Source organism: Phymastichus coffea, unplaced genomic scaffold (assembly GCF_024137745.1).
Source record: "Phymastichus coffea isolate CEN01 unplaced genomic scaffold, Cenicafe_Pcof_1.1 PCOF00033, whole genome shotgun sequence".
NCBI classification, from domain to species: domain Eukaryota; kingdom Metazoa; phylum Arthropoda; class Insecta; order Hymenoptera; family Eulophidae; genus Phymastichus; species Phymastichus coffea.
In genome coordinates this window covers 3,073,121-3,088,575 of record NW_026706844.1, presented here as the reverse complement: position 1 = coordinate 3,088,575, position 15,455 = coordinate 3,073,121, and the positions used below count along the sequence as shown (strand labels likewise).

The 15,455-nt window shown below is 35.7% G+C and overlaps 2 protein-coding genes across 3 annotated transcripts; both read left to right on the top strand.

The window, feature by feature from the left end:
- Positions 1-1,560: 1,560 nt before the first annotated feature.
- Positions 1,561-4,269, top strand: LOC131663325 (putative nuclease HARBI1). Of its 2 annotated transcripts, none has more exons than XM_058933681.1 (6): positions 1,561-1,605; positions 1,676-1,726; positions 1,833-2,301; positions 2,380-2,737; positions 3,143-3,242; positions 3,318-4,269. In XM_058933681.1, the coding sequence occupies exons 3-6, from the start codon at positions 2,076-2,078 to the stop codon at positions 3,762-3,764; spliced, it is 1,131 nt and encodes a 376-aa protein (XP_058789664.1). In that variant the 5' UTR covers positions 1,561-1,605; positions 1,676-1,726; positions 1,833-2,075; the 3' UTR covers positions 3,765-4,269. The 2 variants fall into 2 exon arrangements, with proteins under 2 accessions (XP_058789664.1, XP_058789665.1); XM_058933682.1 differs by having other exon boundaries at positions 1,573-1,605; positions 1,818-2,301.
- A 2,006-nt stretch (positions 4,270-6,275) lies between these two features.
- On the top strand, positions 6,276-14,969 carry LOC131663303 (balbiani ring protein 3). Its single transcript, XM_058933641.1, has 6 exons — positions 6,276-7,348; positions 11,346-11,451; positions 11,542-11,756; positions 11,833-11,943; positions 12,667-12,851; positions 13,714-14,969. Exons 1-6 carry the CDS (start codon positions 7,199-7,201, stop codon positions 13,874-13,876), a joined length of 930 nt encoding a protein of 309 aa, XP_058789624.1. The 5' UTR covers positions 6,276-7,198; the 3' UTR covers positions 13,877-14,969.
- Positions 14,970-15,455: the final 486 nt, after the last annotated feature.

Genomic DNA, 15,455 nt, shown 5'->3' with positions numbered 1-15,455 from the left:
ATGAAAAAAATTTGGATGAACAAATTTGAAGTTGTTAGAACTTGATTTTCGACTGAATCTTATTAATAAAATTGTTTATAAAAAAATAGTGATTTACTAAATCTCACGATCGAATAACACAAAAGCACTTGAATATTTTTATTTTTGTATGCGTGTGCAACGCGAAAAAAGTTTGTTACAGAAACTAGAAACATACCAGTTGAAATCATTGTAGTCAATATAATGAAATAGCACAATTTAAAAAAGTAGTATGATAACTGGTTTATATGCTTGTTTATGTGGTTTATTTTGAAAAATGTAGTTTATCATTTTCAATATTATTTCCAATACTGGTAAAAATTGCTGACTATAACAATGCGTTATATGTTTGATCTCAAAAAATGTAAAATCATTGAATTGAAATTGCAATATATTGTAATCACGTCAATTGCTGTTGTGTACCAAAGTTAATTATTGACAATGGTTACCGTACAGTAATTATACATTTTTCAATTCAGGTTCTACAGAATGTCTTGAAAATGTGTTTAACTTGACGAATCTTCACGAAATGTTTCTTGAAGATTGAGTCTTAAGAGCGATCGTCTCTGTCAATTGCCTTTGCTTATTGGAAAGTGTCTGTAAAAAGAAATGTAAAAAAAATTTTTTTGTTGCTCGTCTATTCCTATCAAAAGTGTAAATTAATATATTTATAAAAGAGTTCAAAAAGTAACAACGATATTTGGTGCAATATATATGTAAATGTAAAATTAAATTGGTATGTGTGCTAGAGACGAATTGCAAATGTAAGGCATAAATAGTCACAGGAGGTGGCATGTATAGTTGAAAGTTGTATAAATTATTTTGGGAATTTGTACATTTTATTGTAAATTGTTACTTTTAATTTATGGTTGTTATTGTATACATAGTGATATAGTATGTATTAAAAGATGCGTCTAACAAATATTCAAATGCTAATAATAAATATTACTTTTTTTCTTAAACAATTTATTATTCACCTTTCAGGATTGTCTAGATGTTGAGGGCCAAAATTTTGTTTATACAATCTACATAGAGCGATTTTTTATAGAGAATTCAGACTTAATTTCATCATTTTTCCAATTTTATGCATAAGAAAAAAATAAGTTGAACACTAAACTTGTCTCGATTTGAACAATATTATTTTAACTTTACTGGAGATGTTTCATTATTTTATTTAGCGAAGAATTCAAAATCAATTTGCAAGATATACTTTTGAAGAAACATTTTTTTTTAACTGTAACTTGTAAGGTACAGTACGATAAAATTGCCAAAATAAAAGAATTTCAGATTCAAATTTATAATCAATAAATGCATGCTCTTATTTTTATTTGATTTTCTTATCAGTGGAATTTAGTAAAGTTTTAAAATAATTACGAACAATCGCAACGGTACAATACAAATCAGTGTACATATGAATATATGACTATGTATTTGTGCCTGTGCAGTTCACTTTTATCGACTGGTCTTGTCCACTGCAATTTTATCTATACGCACTCATACGCCTATAGTCTATATATATATTCGCTCTCCACTGCCAGTGGAGGAGTACCACCACCACAACCGTGCAAGTGGCAACAATAGACTGAGGTATTTTCATTGTTTACACGAGATAAATAGATTTATAAAAATCAACACAACTGTAACTTTTAATTTATAGATGACTGAACATATATACTTCCTCTTTTTTTAAATGGCTAACTTATACAATGTGAGTATTAATATAACATCTTGTTACTTAAAAATATGAGATTTTTTAATTTTTACACTGAAGTTGATGCAATAAATCATAGTATATAAAGGTTGATGATTTTCAGCTGTACTGTAAAATAATCATTTTCAAGAATAGATTATATATTACATGGACACAACATGTTATCTTTTTATTTATTGCCCAATTAGCATATCATTGAATATACTTATTGAATTGCCAATATGTTTTCATATTTTGTGAAAGAAACTAGTCAATAACAGAGATACTCATATAGATATGGAAATTGTGTAAATATATTAGATCCGTTACAATTATTTAGATATTTTAGTCAAGATTATTCATTAAGATGTCATCCGACAAAACCCTTAGCAAACAGTCTAATGTAGCATCTGACAATGATTCTAATTGGTGGTTTGAGTTTGTAAACGAAGATTACTCAACTGAAAAATGTTTACAATTATTTAAGTGTTCTCGAAGAACATATATGTTTCTTGTAAAAACCTTGAAACCTCATATATCACCAAAATTTGGTGCTTTACCAGAGCAAGATTCTTTGATACAGTTACGCAAAGGTACTTTGTCATATAATTAACAACATATACTGCTTTAATTAATACAATTTTCATTAACTATATACATATTGATTTCAGGTATCACTGTTGAAAAACAAGTAGCTATTTTTTTGTTCAAGCTTACAACATCATCCGATTATACTACAATTTCTAAGAAATTCAAAATTCATAAAACAACAATACATAAAATTGTATATAAATGCATTGTTGCAGTAAACAGATATCTCCTGCACAAAATCATAAATATGCCAAAAGATGCAGAAGCTCAAATTATCGCCAGTGATTTTGAACAGGTGTATAAAATTCCTCAAATTATTGGAGCAATGGCGATAGTACATGTTCCTATATCTTCACCAATCAATTTAAATTATCAATTTTTAAACTCTAAATTGTACCCATCTTTTGTCATGCAAGTTGTGGTAGATTCCAATTTTCGGTGAGTTTATGTAAAATATCTACATAAATTACCTTTTCTGCCCAATAGCCTGAAGACAGCATTTCCCGACCGTAGCTCAATCGGTAGCATGCTAATTTCAGCCTCGCTGGGCAAAAAAATAGTATACGCACCGCGGCCGGGAAATTGGCAAGCCCATAGCACGCGTTTGACAACCTTAGTTTCGCCTCGGTTGTAACTTCTCACGTGCTATAGACTCGTCAATACTATCCCGGCCTAGGTACGTAATTTATTGTTGAAATTCAAGTACAATATCAGTTTCTCTTTTTTATATTACAACATAGAGAGATAACGCGTCATTCGATCTTACAGTTCAATAATTAATGCATTATTTAAAATGTTATTTTATTAAATTTTGCAAATACGTTAACAAACACTGCCTTTCAGTTTCAGAGATGTGAGCGTTCGCCATGCCGGAGCTGCCGAGCTTCGTTTAATTTTAGCTGAATCAAATTTATACAAATATTCACAAAAAGTGATGCCGACAGTAAGTTAAATTATAAGTACAAAGCTGTCCATTGTTTCAATATAAAATATTTCAACAGTATTTATTTTCTTCCAGGAAGAAAAATATATTGATGGCATTAACGTGTCTTATAAAATTATTGGTCCTACAGAGGGACCTTTATATTCTTGGTTATTAAATAACTATACTATAATATCATCTCCCAAAGAAGCTTTGTTTAATAAACGTTTAGATGAAATAAGAAATTATGTTGAAACTGTGATAACAAGATTGCGATCGCGATTTTTAATCTTGAGTCGTATGATGGATCTTAGCTATAAAGTAGCACCTCAACTGATTGCGGCTTGTTGTATTCTTAACAATATTTGTGAAACAGAAGACGATGCTTTTCTTGAGGAATGGTCAAAACAATCTGCTGAATTTTTAAAAAAGTATCCTCAACCTGAAATGAAAGCAAATTGGGAGCAAGCAAGCGAGGATACACTTCGACAACGGGACGTACTCAAAGACTACATCTATACCGAGGAGACTGAAAATGATTAGCTTTCAATATAAGCGTTGTAGTATTCAGACATACTAAGCTTTAAATTTTACCTTTTTTCTAGTGGCATTTTATACAAATTACTTTTAAATTCAGGTAGCTTTAAAGGATATTTGAAATATTTCATTAATATCCTTGAAAATAGTTACAACATATCAAATGCACAATATTAAGTTAAGTAAATTCTCGATAATAATTAAAGTAAAAATGAAGTTAAATTTCTTAATATTAGACGAAAATAAGTCTTTTGACTGATTAGTGATTGAAAAAAAAAGCTTCAAATCTGATGTGATAAATAAATTTATTAGATAATAATTCCATTTTTAAAATGATTAATTATAAAAAATATCATTGGAATTTCCGTTACAATATACATCTAGCGGTAACTTACTTAGTCCTTAACCAAAGATAAACGTGCCATTTATGTTCTTTACAGTGGATTGAATATTTTTGTTGTTTTTGTTACTAATTATTAGGCGAAGCCATAGTAGTGTATTTGTATTTAAAAAGTGTATGATATTTTATGTATTTGCCTTGATAAAAATTTATTTGAAATCATGAATGTAATTATTTATTTTAAGATAGTCTAAACTAATGTGTAATGCTTAAAAATTTAGCACGCTATATTTGTCAGCAAAGAATAAATTATCGTTGAACACGTAAAAGTTACTTTTTTAAAGTAAAATAACAATATTATCATTATTAAGGTATAAATTCAGTTTCAACTTAGCATCAAGTAGTTACGAAAAATATTAAAGTTAGACGCATAAACAATAACTTAGTAGTTTTATTCGTTTCTAATAATTCTATGGTGTTTAAGAAAACGACCGATTTTTGAAATATTTGTCGAAATTCAATTTTCACAATAATAAAATAAGGAAATCTAATTTTTAGTTCGTATGTCTTTCGATTAGATATAAACATATGAAATAAAGTTGGTAATTGATTAAGTAGCTTTTCACTTTGTATTGGCTTCTACTTGACAGGCCATAGCAATTCTTACTACTTTGATTAAAGTTGTGTCAAATTCTCAAATGATATGAATAAAAATGTGGATACTGCAGATTCAGTGATATCTGAAAAACATTTTCTGGTGACTAATACAATTTTTCAAAAAACACCGTTGAATTATTATAACAGTCCAATGCGTGATCTTACATAAGAAACAGATAATTTCAAAGGCACGTGGACAATTTTGTACAGTCTTATTATACACATAAACTATTACGTATCGTAATATGGCGTGAATCAATTCTTACGCTTATGTTACTGTGCGCAAAAATTTGTGTGTATAACAAAACCGTGTACAATTGTCTGCAAGCCATTTCAAAGTACCGATCTTTCCATGAAGGTTCTGAAATCATAATTCCAGCATTTTTACAAATAAATTGGACACTGTCTTTAGAGGAAAGTTTTAGATATTGCAACTATCGAACTATCCATTGTCGTAGTAGCACGAGACAAGTACGGGGAAGTAGATTCTTATCTCGCATGGCGTTTACGCTCGAGCGAAGCGAGACGAGAAACTTTCTCGAACATGTGCATAACACATCTTGACACACGTTTTCTGCCGAGCATACGGGAAAGGTGCACTTTGCGGAGTGTTGAAAAAGTACCGTAATGGTCGACGATGGAAAGATTGCTTTTACACGCGTCGGATGGATGTGATTGGGTAGTTAGACATTTGATTCGATAATTGAAGGACAAAGTCACAAATTGTCATAAAAAAATTACATCTCTTTGATATAATGTCATGATAAATATTCCAAAGTGAAAAAAAAGAACGGTGCAGTGGATTTTTTAAACAGAAATTTTATTTCACAGGTAAAAATTGTTAATGACCTACAATTGAATAGGATACGGATTTTTCCTTGAAACAAGTCCACTATTAGCATTTTTTTTAGTTTTAAACTGTCAAAAAGTCGATTTTCATCATTTTTAACAGTCGAAGTTATTCTTAAAGAGACAATCCAATAGCAGATTTATGTTTATGCAGAGATCCAAAAAATGTGAAGGCTAACATTTCGAGTGTCTGCTACATTGTTGGCGATATAAAATACGACGTACATATTTAATTTCTTGCTTATATACAAACATTTGCTTTATAATTTTTGCAAGTATATTCTTAAAACATCCAGAGAAAGTAATTGGTATAATATTTGAACAGCCCACGGGGCAGATCAATCAACGATAGATCAGAAGTGATCAACTATTTGAATTGTTATTGCAACGACGTTTACTTTCAATTACTCATTACAAAAATAACATAACATCATTAACATAATACAAATAAAAGAAGGTCACGCGGAGACAATAAAAATCGTGTAATAAAATTACTCACGATGAAATACCGTGTTGTTGACAATGATCACGTATACGACAAATAAAGTAAATGGAAAATTATTAAAAAAATCATTTGATATTAATTAAAACGAATTATTTGACAGGTAGTTAATTTAACAAATCAGTTGTAAGGTTTATCTAAATATTGTATCTTTATTATACAAAGTAAGCATTTCGACATTAGGTTGCTGATTTGTGTGTAATTTTGAAACATCCATTTCAGCTTAATTCTATTTCCATAATTGTGATTGAATATTTTCATTGAATTTGATATAAATCATTTGTAATGGAAAATCTTGTAAAACAAGCAATGTCGAGTTTTAAAAACAATATCAGTAAATAAAAAGTAGAGCCGTTGAAAAATTATACTTGTTCATAAAATTTGATATAGACATTTTCGGAAATAGTGTATTAGTTAATGTGTGACGCTTGGAAGTATGTAGATTCTCCTCTCGTGTTTTTTGAGCTTTTTGCTCGTGTAAAAGCTCATGCGAGAGAAGTATCTACTTTGCCGCACTGGTTGGGAGTGTACAATCGTTGAAAATCACACAGGTAAATTTGAAAAAAGAGCATATGACATAAGTGATCTAGTTTTGATGACAGGAGAACCACACGCACTTGCAAAGTTCATAGCGATCCATGCGAAAATATCGAGCACGAGGACGAATGGACGCAACTTGTCAAAAAGGAATGCCAACTTCAGGTGAGTCCAGGACTCGGTAGACAAATATCAGTTTCCAGAAATACTGCAGGAACAGGGTGCGAATCGAGAAGAAAACAGTCGTCTCGGCGGATGCAGGCGGGCTCGCTTATCAGCTACGCGTGGCCGCGCGCACAGGTGTGCGCGGGCGGGCAGTGAACGAGCGAGCGAGCGAGCGCGCGAAGGCCGCGGCGGCTCGGCGCGCGCTTTCGCGCTACCGCGGCAGCCGCTCGCTCCTGCGCCGGCAGTGTGGTATCGGTCCCGCCGCGGACTCGCACGGACCTGCCGAGCGCGCGCCGATTTCGCAAGCCGCCCGAGCGCGCCGGATCGCGGCTTGCTTTCCCAGTGCAGTGGCCGAGCCGCGCCCGCGAGCTGCCGCTGCAGCGGCGCGCCATGTTGCTGCTGCTGCTGCTCGTGCTTGCCTTCGCCGCCTCGCTGCACGCCTACGACAGACCTGCCAACTTGTCCGTCCACGCCACTTCCGATCGCATCTTCTTCCCCGATCAGCCGCGTCGGCTGCCGAGCCCGGACCAGCGGCTTCTGGTACGTGCACGCACTCGCGTCGGCGTCACAGCTTCCAGCTGCAAATCACTGCCTTCGCGCTCCGTTCTTTTCTTATCTGGCGACGAGTAGTCGCCGCCTACTCGATACGATTTCGCGATAAAAACCTGCCGCTGCATACAGCAGCGCAGATGATTATGGAACGCCTGCCTTTCTCGAGCCGTACCATTAATATTTATGCGTTGCGCTGCCCAGCTCACCTTACGCAACGCACGTATTCCATAGGAATTCACATAGTCATTGCAGCGCATGTGTCTCCTTTGATTATCTCGCGCACAAGCGTTGTGGCGACGAAAGTGACGCGCGGACGCCCGGATTTTTCGCGAAACGAAACGAAAAACACGCGCAAATGAAGCTTATCGGGCTACGTACAGGAATGCAGGCGCGCGCGCGCGCGTACGCCGATACTGCCTTTTTAGGGCGTAATCAATGGTAAAGCTGTGGTAGTTGTATTAGCGGCTAATTGGAAATCTACCGCTGACAGGTTGTCGTTTCGACAGACTCGTCGTTCGTTTATTTCACGTTTAAAGAAACATCAAGAACAGCATACACGTTTCTCTCGCACGCGCGCGCACGCACCGATATCGTCGCCATTATCGTTTCCCTGCGGCTTTTCCTCGAACTCTGCTCGTCGTTTCACGCTTCGACTTATCGAATACTTTCAGCGTTTTCAATTAGTTGTCTTTTATTTCATCCAAAAACACTCAGGCTTCGCTGATGAGTCATACGTTTGTTGGAAATGCCACTACTTTTAGTCATCATTTTTCGTTAGTAAATTATTGTAAATAAAATCACAAAGTTCTTATGTTTAATTGCATACTCGGAAAATACGTCGAGCGATGTTAGTTAGTGTTGATAATAGCTTGATTTCACTTTGAAAACTGATAATAGTTGATTTTCACTTTTAAACTAGCTCGTTTATTGTATGGCTTACCAAACTCTAGGCGCATATTCAACCAACTTATTCCGACTATTTTTTAACTATAAGTTAACAAGCTACCTATTTCAACGACTTATCTATCTACGAAAAACGATTTGGAATTCGGTGTATATATATTTGAAATCTGACGACCATTACGATCCGTCACAGCCACTGATCAACACAAACTATTTTATCTTCTAAGTAACATTCAAAATCGAATTCCTATTTCTGTAAAGAAATCACATCAATTACCTGCTTGATAGAGTGAAAAGCATGGTGGCTTCAAAGTATTTCATTTTTGTTTTTGAAATTGATTCGATTTGATTTTGCATCGATGTACACTGAAGATATAGTTGTTTTCAAAAAGAAATTTCTTATCTTTTCAGACTACCGAATGAATGTATCGAAAAATCGTCGTCCATAATTTTGCTCAATGTAACTTTAACAATGTAGTTATAACCTGCGCAAATATTATTAGCCTAGTTTATTATCTTGGAGTTCCCGAGAAAAACAGTGTAATTTGCATTCAAGCAGAAGTAGGACAGAAATGGGAAAGAGGGCGATTACCTCGATATTTTGGCTAGGTATTTTTTATTGCGGTTATCCGTCATCACTATACCTATATGCAAATTTATATACAAGAGTTTTTATTGGATCATGCGCAGATCTAGCGAGCGAAGCGGTACGACCGTTGTATAGTCGTCTAATGTCCTGAATTGGAAATCATATAATTGGAAGCATGAATAATTGTGCAATTTATCATTTGAAGCAATCTGAAGTGATAAAAACTTTGATGCGTGTTTACCTATATGACATTCTTTTGGCTAACTATTTCGTTGACCTCGTTCAGTATTTTATTTCATTAAAAATATGACATTGCAAATGTGACACGTTGAAAAATTAACAATAGCATTATGTTCGTAGCACTGAGGTATTTGTCATGATGATCGAAGTATAAAACAAAAAATACGATATATATTTTTATTAGCCAGGCTACTCTCAGGCAGTAAACTTTATTGGAATTCTATCGCTTAGTGAATCTAATAATTAAACCGCCGTCCAATGTGTCTCTTGCTCTTTAAGGACACTTATGTCCATTCGCTTGACACTAATAATAACGTAGCGTCGAGTTACTCTTTGTTTTTTCACTCGAAACAACTTAAACTATCTCTCCCATTAATTCTGCTGGCAAAACCCAATATTTCCAAGAATATTTCTCATTTACGCAGGTTTTATTTGCACATGGTTATTTTTCATAGATAAGCAATCAACTTCTTACAAACCCTTGTCCCGTTTGAATGTTTGCTCATCAAAATAGTGAACTGTTTGCAGATTATTTAAAATTAAAATTACTGGAGAGAAATGGCCTGATATCTAAAACGGAATAAATTTATTTAAATGTATTTTACTTTTGTAATGTTCGGAAGCATTGAAGAGTTGGCGAGTGAGACATGCTGGTTTCAAAACTTGACTCGACTTTTAATACGTTGACCGGCCTTCAAGATTTTGCTTCAAGGCTTGGGATTAACAGAAACGTGAAAGTTTCATAAAATGAATTTTCCGAGCAAAAGTTAGATTTCACATTGCATAAATCTTTGACCTGATAACAAACAAGTGTATCCTTCAAGTGGTAAATTTCTGGATAAACATCTAAATATCAGTCGATGACCTGTTATTTCCAATTGCGATATATATATATATATATATATATATAGATGATGAATCGTTTGGAATTTAGAGTACGTGGGGCTCCTCGAGAATGTTAAGCAAATTGTGATTCATAATTGATAAGATATAATATAAAAGAAGCTATTGATTGACAATCTTGATCGTAGATATCTATTCATTTGACTTGTGAGTCACGAGGCTGCAAACTTCGTTTCACCTAAGTTTCAGTGTGATAAAAATTTGATAAGCGGCGAGTGCGCGCGAGATTATTTTGTTCGAGTGGCTGCGTCTGCATTTCGAAATGTCGAAAACGGCGTGGAAGGGAAACAACGAATGGTTTCACGTGGGTTCGAGCTGGTGTGGTTCGAGATGTGGCGAATGCGGCAGGGCGACAGGAAAACGTAATTCGTTTGGCGTAATTTCGCGTGATTGGCTGTACGTCAAGCGGAAATGACGCCGCTCGCGTAACAAATGATGCATCGACTCGAGAACACTGCTGCGAGCGGCTGTTGCGAAACGATCGTGACGGAGACGAGTGTCAGCGGCTTCGCGAGGTGTTTTCCCGATAGAAAAATTGAAGCTGCTTGCCCAATGCCGTCGACCGGCAAGCTGTCCGCGAAGTTGATGGCAATCGGATCAGGAGAGAAGCTTCTTATTGGAGTGGCTCGAAAAAGACGAGATTAATCGCGGTGGATAATTGTTATTCTCGTCTCGATCGGCGGAAAGTATGCTGCCTAAGTAAGTCGCATTGTCCGCATTATCCTCGACACGATTGTCTTACATACGCGATATGCGTTCGCTGGCTGCGACGACCTTGGTCGACGCGTAAATCTCTGTATGGAAGTGCTACTCACCGGACGTCGTTTTGTCGAGGAATGTCAGCGGCGATCAACGTCGCGCTCTTCTCCTCGAAAAACTTTCCAACTCATTCGCCCGGCATCCGGCTAAATTGATCCTTGATCAGCGACGGCGTCCGAAAGGGGAACCGCGTTCCCGTCGGATCTGGCAATTGCATTACGTAAACGTTGTTTTTCGACAGCCTCGGTGCCTCTGTCGCGCTTGCTTGGCTCGCGCTGTTGCCCACCGAAGCCGGATATGGAAAACCAGCGCGAAATCGCAACGTTGAACGTCTTTGTCGGCGGCCTGGCGAGCAGCTACCAAGGCTTTCGCGCGCGTTGCAACAACGAACGGCTGCTGCACAAATTGCTATTGTCTTTGCGAGCAGACATCGAGACATTGACATTGACGCGCAAAGTCCGAGTCGTTCCAAAGCTTCTTCCTCTTTTCCCTATAAGAATCGAGATTCGTTGGCGCGAGCACAGTCCCAGTCCGAGCCTACGCCACGTACGCTATAACAAATAACGTTGCTCTATTTCGTTTGGTCCCCAGAGCTCCCTAGATCTGGCAAAACGGATCAACTCGATAGAGAGCGACCAAGACTTTTACGAGCTCTTCCAGGTCTACCCGACTCCGCAGTCCTACTCTCCAGTCTTACGTGAGTACGCGCATCTTCGTTTCGGTCGAGAGCAAAATGCGTGACCGTGGGCAACACACAGACACACACACACACACACACACCTTTCAGTCGAGCGGATCGCCGGGGACGAGCGCTCCTCCAAAGTGATCAAGGCCAAGCCGGCGATATGTATGCCAGAGGTGCAGGTAGTGCCGGTCGTCGAGAATGCCGACCCTTCCGAGTTCTACTTTCCAAGCTGCGTGCGCATGAAGCGCTGCGGAGGGTGCTGCAACCACGAGCTTCTATCTTGCCAAGTGACGGCTCTGGAAACGCGCAATTACGAGGTAAACCGTGGAATTCTCACTGGCGTCGGCTCGAGTGGCCGGCCTGCTCCCTTCTAACCATCGATCGTTCTTCCAGATCCTCGTCACGAAGGTGGACAAGTACTCGGGAGAAAATATTGTTTTCAAAAAAATTGTCCCGCTCGACGAACACACGGCGTGCCTATGCGATTGTACAAAGAAAGAGAAGGTACGGGATACCTGATGATAACGATTAAACATTACATTCTTTCGTCAAACCAGCTCCTCGTTTGCTCGTCATTGGCAAATTTACGTTTCCTCGTTTATTTTCGTTGTAAAAATCATTGAAAAGTCACGGATACCAAGACCCATCACGCAAATGCTTCAACGATAAATCCAAAAACTGTTGTAAATTTGCCGTCACTGTGATATTAGTACTGTGATACTTAGAGTCTCGCTCTAAACTTGACTGGGACAGTAGTATCTTGATATTTTGCCAAACGCAATTTATTATTCCGATAGGCATGATAAATCTGGCTGACACACAAAGTCGGCGAGAAAGACTCTTCTTACAATTAGCATTGAATAACGCTTTCAAAACGGTGTCACATTTTCGCAATTACAAGTTGCTTACCGTAGTTGCTATTTCAATGAAGATTTGTTTTCGACGCAAATGCCTTCGCGCGTTTCTTATCGATCGACTATTTGTAACGAAAATTGTATGAACTTAGCGTGATATCGCTATAGACCATTGTTTCAATATAAAATTGGCAATTCGATCGACGAGCCAACAGTTCTGTCAGATGAATCAAGTTGAGCCTTGTATTTTCTGCGAAATGGTCGGTTTTCGACTTGTTCGTTCTTTTCTTAGCGGATCTCTGTTTATATGTAAATTGAAAATGTATTTGACATAGACATTTCGCCGAACTAAAGAAAACCTGCTTCTGAATAGGATTGCACTGATAAGCAGTTTTACCTGAAAGAAGAATGTAGATGCAGTTGCAAGAATTCCGACGAGGAATACAAGTGTCAACAGCAAAACGAGAAAAAGTACTGGGACCCGAACAGTTGCTCTTGCCATTGCCGCAAGGTCGAAGAGTGCTTCACGAATGCTTACTTCGATCCAAACTCATGCAGGTGTGGATGAAAATTATGCGTATGAAATGTTGTTTTTGCTAATGCACATCGCACTCTGTCCGCAATATCGATATCATTTTTATATACTTATTTGCACTCAGCTTCAATTCGATACGTCAGTGACTCATTGTGACGAAACAGAATGATCTGATTTTGTAACGCTACTTCCAGTACTTTCTGCATTCGCAGATGGTCAGTCATCATTGACAACTAATTACATAAGTCATACTTTGAGTAAGGTGTTGGTATTTCGAACGCGCCTATCATCACTATAATTATTATCTTAATAGCTTTATTTATTTTCTGGTGGAGGATTACAAAAGTAAAGTTGAATACAATTATAAAGCTCGACTTTGCTTTACCTATTTATTGCTCGTAAATTCATTGTTAATGGTTAACCTACAAATATTTAAAATAAAGTTACTCAAAAAAACATCAATTTATGCTTAGTTCTTCCAAACTCACATGCAATCACTCTACTAGTCTTATTATAATACACATTGTAATATTGTATGGTGTAATGGTATAGAGTTTAAGTAGCGTGAAACTGGCGACTTTGAATAACTTGCAAGAGAAATATTGAATGTACTTGTTGAGTAACTTTGGCATAAGTAACAAATTTTAAATTAAATGTCACTTGCAAGCTGTTCTCACTAATTCATTGTCGGCTTTGCTATAAGACATGTATTATGTTGACTACGCTGAAATTTTATCAACAATTATATCAACAATTATATCAAGCTGTTCAACGTGATATGATTAATTAACGAAGGTATAAGGTGTATGCTCGTACGAATGCTTTTCGTGTAAACAAAGAAATAAAGATGAAAGTTCCTAAGAAGTATTAAAAATTGAATTTCAGCTGCAAAAGTTTGCAACTGTCGAGACAGTGGTTCAACAACGAGAGGAGAACCAGTTACAACTTCAGACAACTTGGAAAACCTAAAGAATCGCCGCCCGTTATTGTTACGTTGGACGCCAACGATCCTAGGAGAAAGCATAAAGAAGATCCCGAATATAAATGAGCTCTGACAATATTCTTTATTTCTGTCTCTATTTTCACTTTTTTTTCAAACAGTGATCAATTTTCAGTACCGGTTTGTCTGTCTTTTTCCATAATTTGAACTGATTTTTAGCAAGTGAATCAACTAATCAACTAAATAGTATTGAATGAATCACACCTTTCAACAATGTATTATGTAATCATTTTGTGCGATTAGCTGCTAATGTGCAAACATGCAGCCGAGGTACCTGCAAGCCTCATAAAAGGATTTCACTTTGCACATCATCGTTATTATTATTCTTATTATTATTATTATCATTATTATCATAATATTATCGCAAATTCAAGTACATGCATCGCGAGATCTTTATCGCTGTTTTATGCATATCTAGTTAGTTATCATTGTTAGTTGTATGTAGTTAGCATCTGGTTTGCGATGTATATAATGTTTCTTGTAAATAATGTTTCTTTCGTTTCACTTCGGCTGTTCTGCCCAAGTTTTTAAGAAAATAACTATTGCTTTACGATTGTTATTTGCTGTTTTTTCAGCATCAATTCATGATACCAAGGCTACTTTGGCGGCAATCAACACTTCTTCAACTACCTACACCTCTATTCACGTGTACTATAAGCTATTTATTATCTATAATGATGTCTATAATGATCGAATCTTTTCGAGAACTACATTTTATTCTACGTTTCAAGTTATATTTTATACATTTTAATTTACCGATTCTTTGGATGTGATATGACTCAAGTTCAATTCATATTTTTACTTAAGTATTGTACAGTTAGATGTGTATATATAAAGATACTTGTCTTCTAGTAACTAACATTACAGATGAATTCGTATACAACTGTTATATAACTTATTACTTTGGTTGGATAACATAAATGATATAAAACTATCGAATAAGTTTGTAGTAATAATTTTTATTGCTTTTAGTTTCTTCATGTCTTATTTTTCCAATAATGGCCTTGCAGAGATAACACTGTATAATGTAGTGTCATTTTATCATTTTTATCGGCGATTTCCTTTCAACAGTATAAAATTTGTGTATTTAGACAAATCCTAAACAAATATTTCAAATAGTATATATGCAATAACTTACAAGAGTAGTACTTATTTTACTTAAAGCACTATTTCCTAATTATTTGCTAAGTAATATTTTTAATTAATTTTATTATTATATACGTATATTTGCGATAAATATCATTTCTATGTTTTTAAAGACGAATAATTGTTCATCTTTTTGATCTTTAGAAACTGCAATTTACCTTGAACTACTCAGAAATGAATTTTTTATTTAAAAAAACAGTATTTTTGTTATAATTTTCCTCCAACAAGATTACTGCAAGTAATGAACTGATTTGTAAAAAACATGGCATATTAAAAATTACTTTAAAAGTTTTTAAAAGTAAAATCGTTGTATGTTTCAAATCTTTACTATGTACTAGGTATTTATATTTTAATTATATTAACATTAATGTTGAATCTGAGATTCGAAATCAATATTTTTTTTATTAAAACGGTAATATGAATTAATATTTCCAAATTACAAAACTATTACAATTCAGATACCAAAAACTTAAATAAGTAG

Bases quoted from the DNA above. Each gene is read 5' to 3' on its own strand.
- LOC131663325 (XM_058933681.1), top strand. From the start codon at position 2,076: ATGTCATCCGACAAAACCCTTAGCAAACAGTCTAATGTAGCATCTGAC. The intron at 2,738-3,142 runs GTGAGTTTATGT...ACTGCCTTTCAG, and splicing joins GTGGTAGATTCCAATTTTCG to TTTCAGAGATGTGAGCGTTC. The intron at 3,243-3,317 runs GTAAGTTAAATT...ATTTTCTTCCAG, and splicing joins CACAAAAAGTGATGCCGACA to GAAGAAAAATATATTGATGG.
- LOC131663303 (XM_058933641.1), top strand. From the start codon at position 7,199: ATGTTGCTGCTGCTGCTGCTCGTGCTTGCCTTCGCCGCCTCGCTGCAC. The intron at 11,757-11,832 runs GTAAACCGTGGA...TCGTTCTTCCAG, and splicing joins TGGAAACGCGCAATTACGAG to ATCCTCGTCACGAAGGTGGA. The intron at 11,944-12,666 runs GTACGGGATACC...GCTTCTGAATAG, and splicing joins ATTGTACAAAGAAAGAGAAG to GATTGCACTGATAAGCAGTT.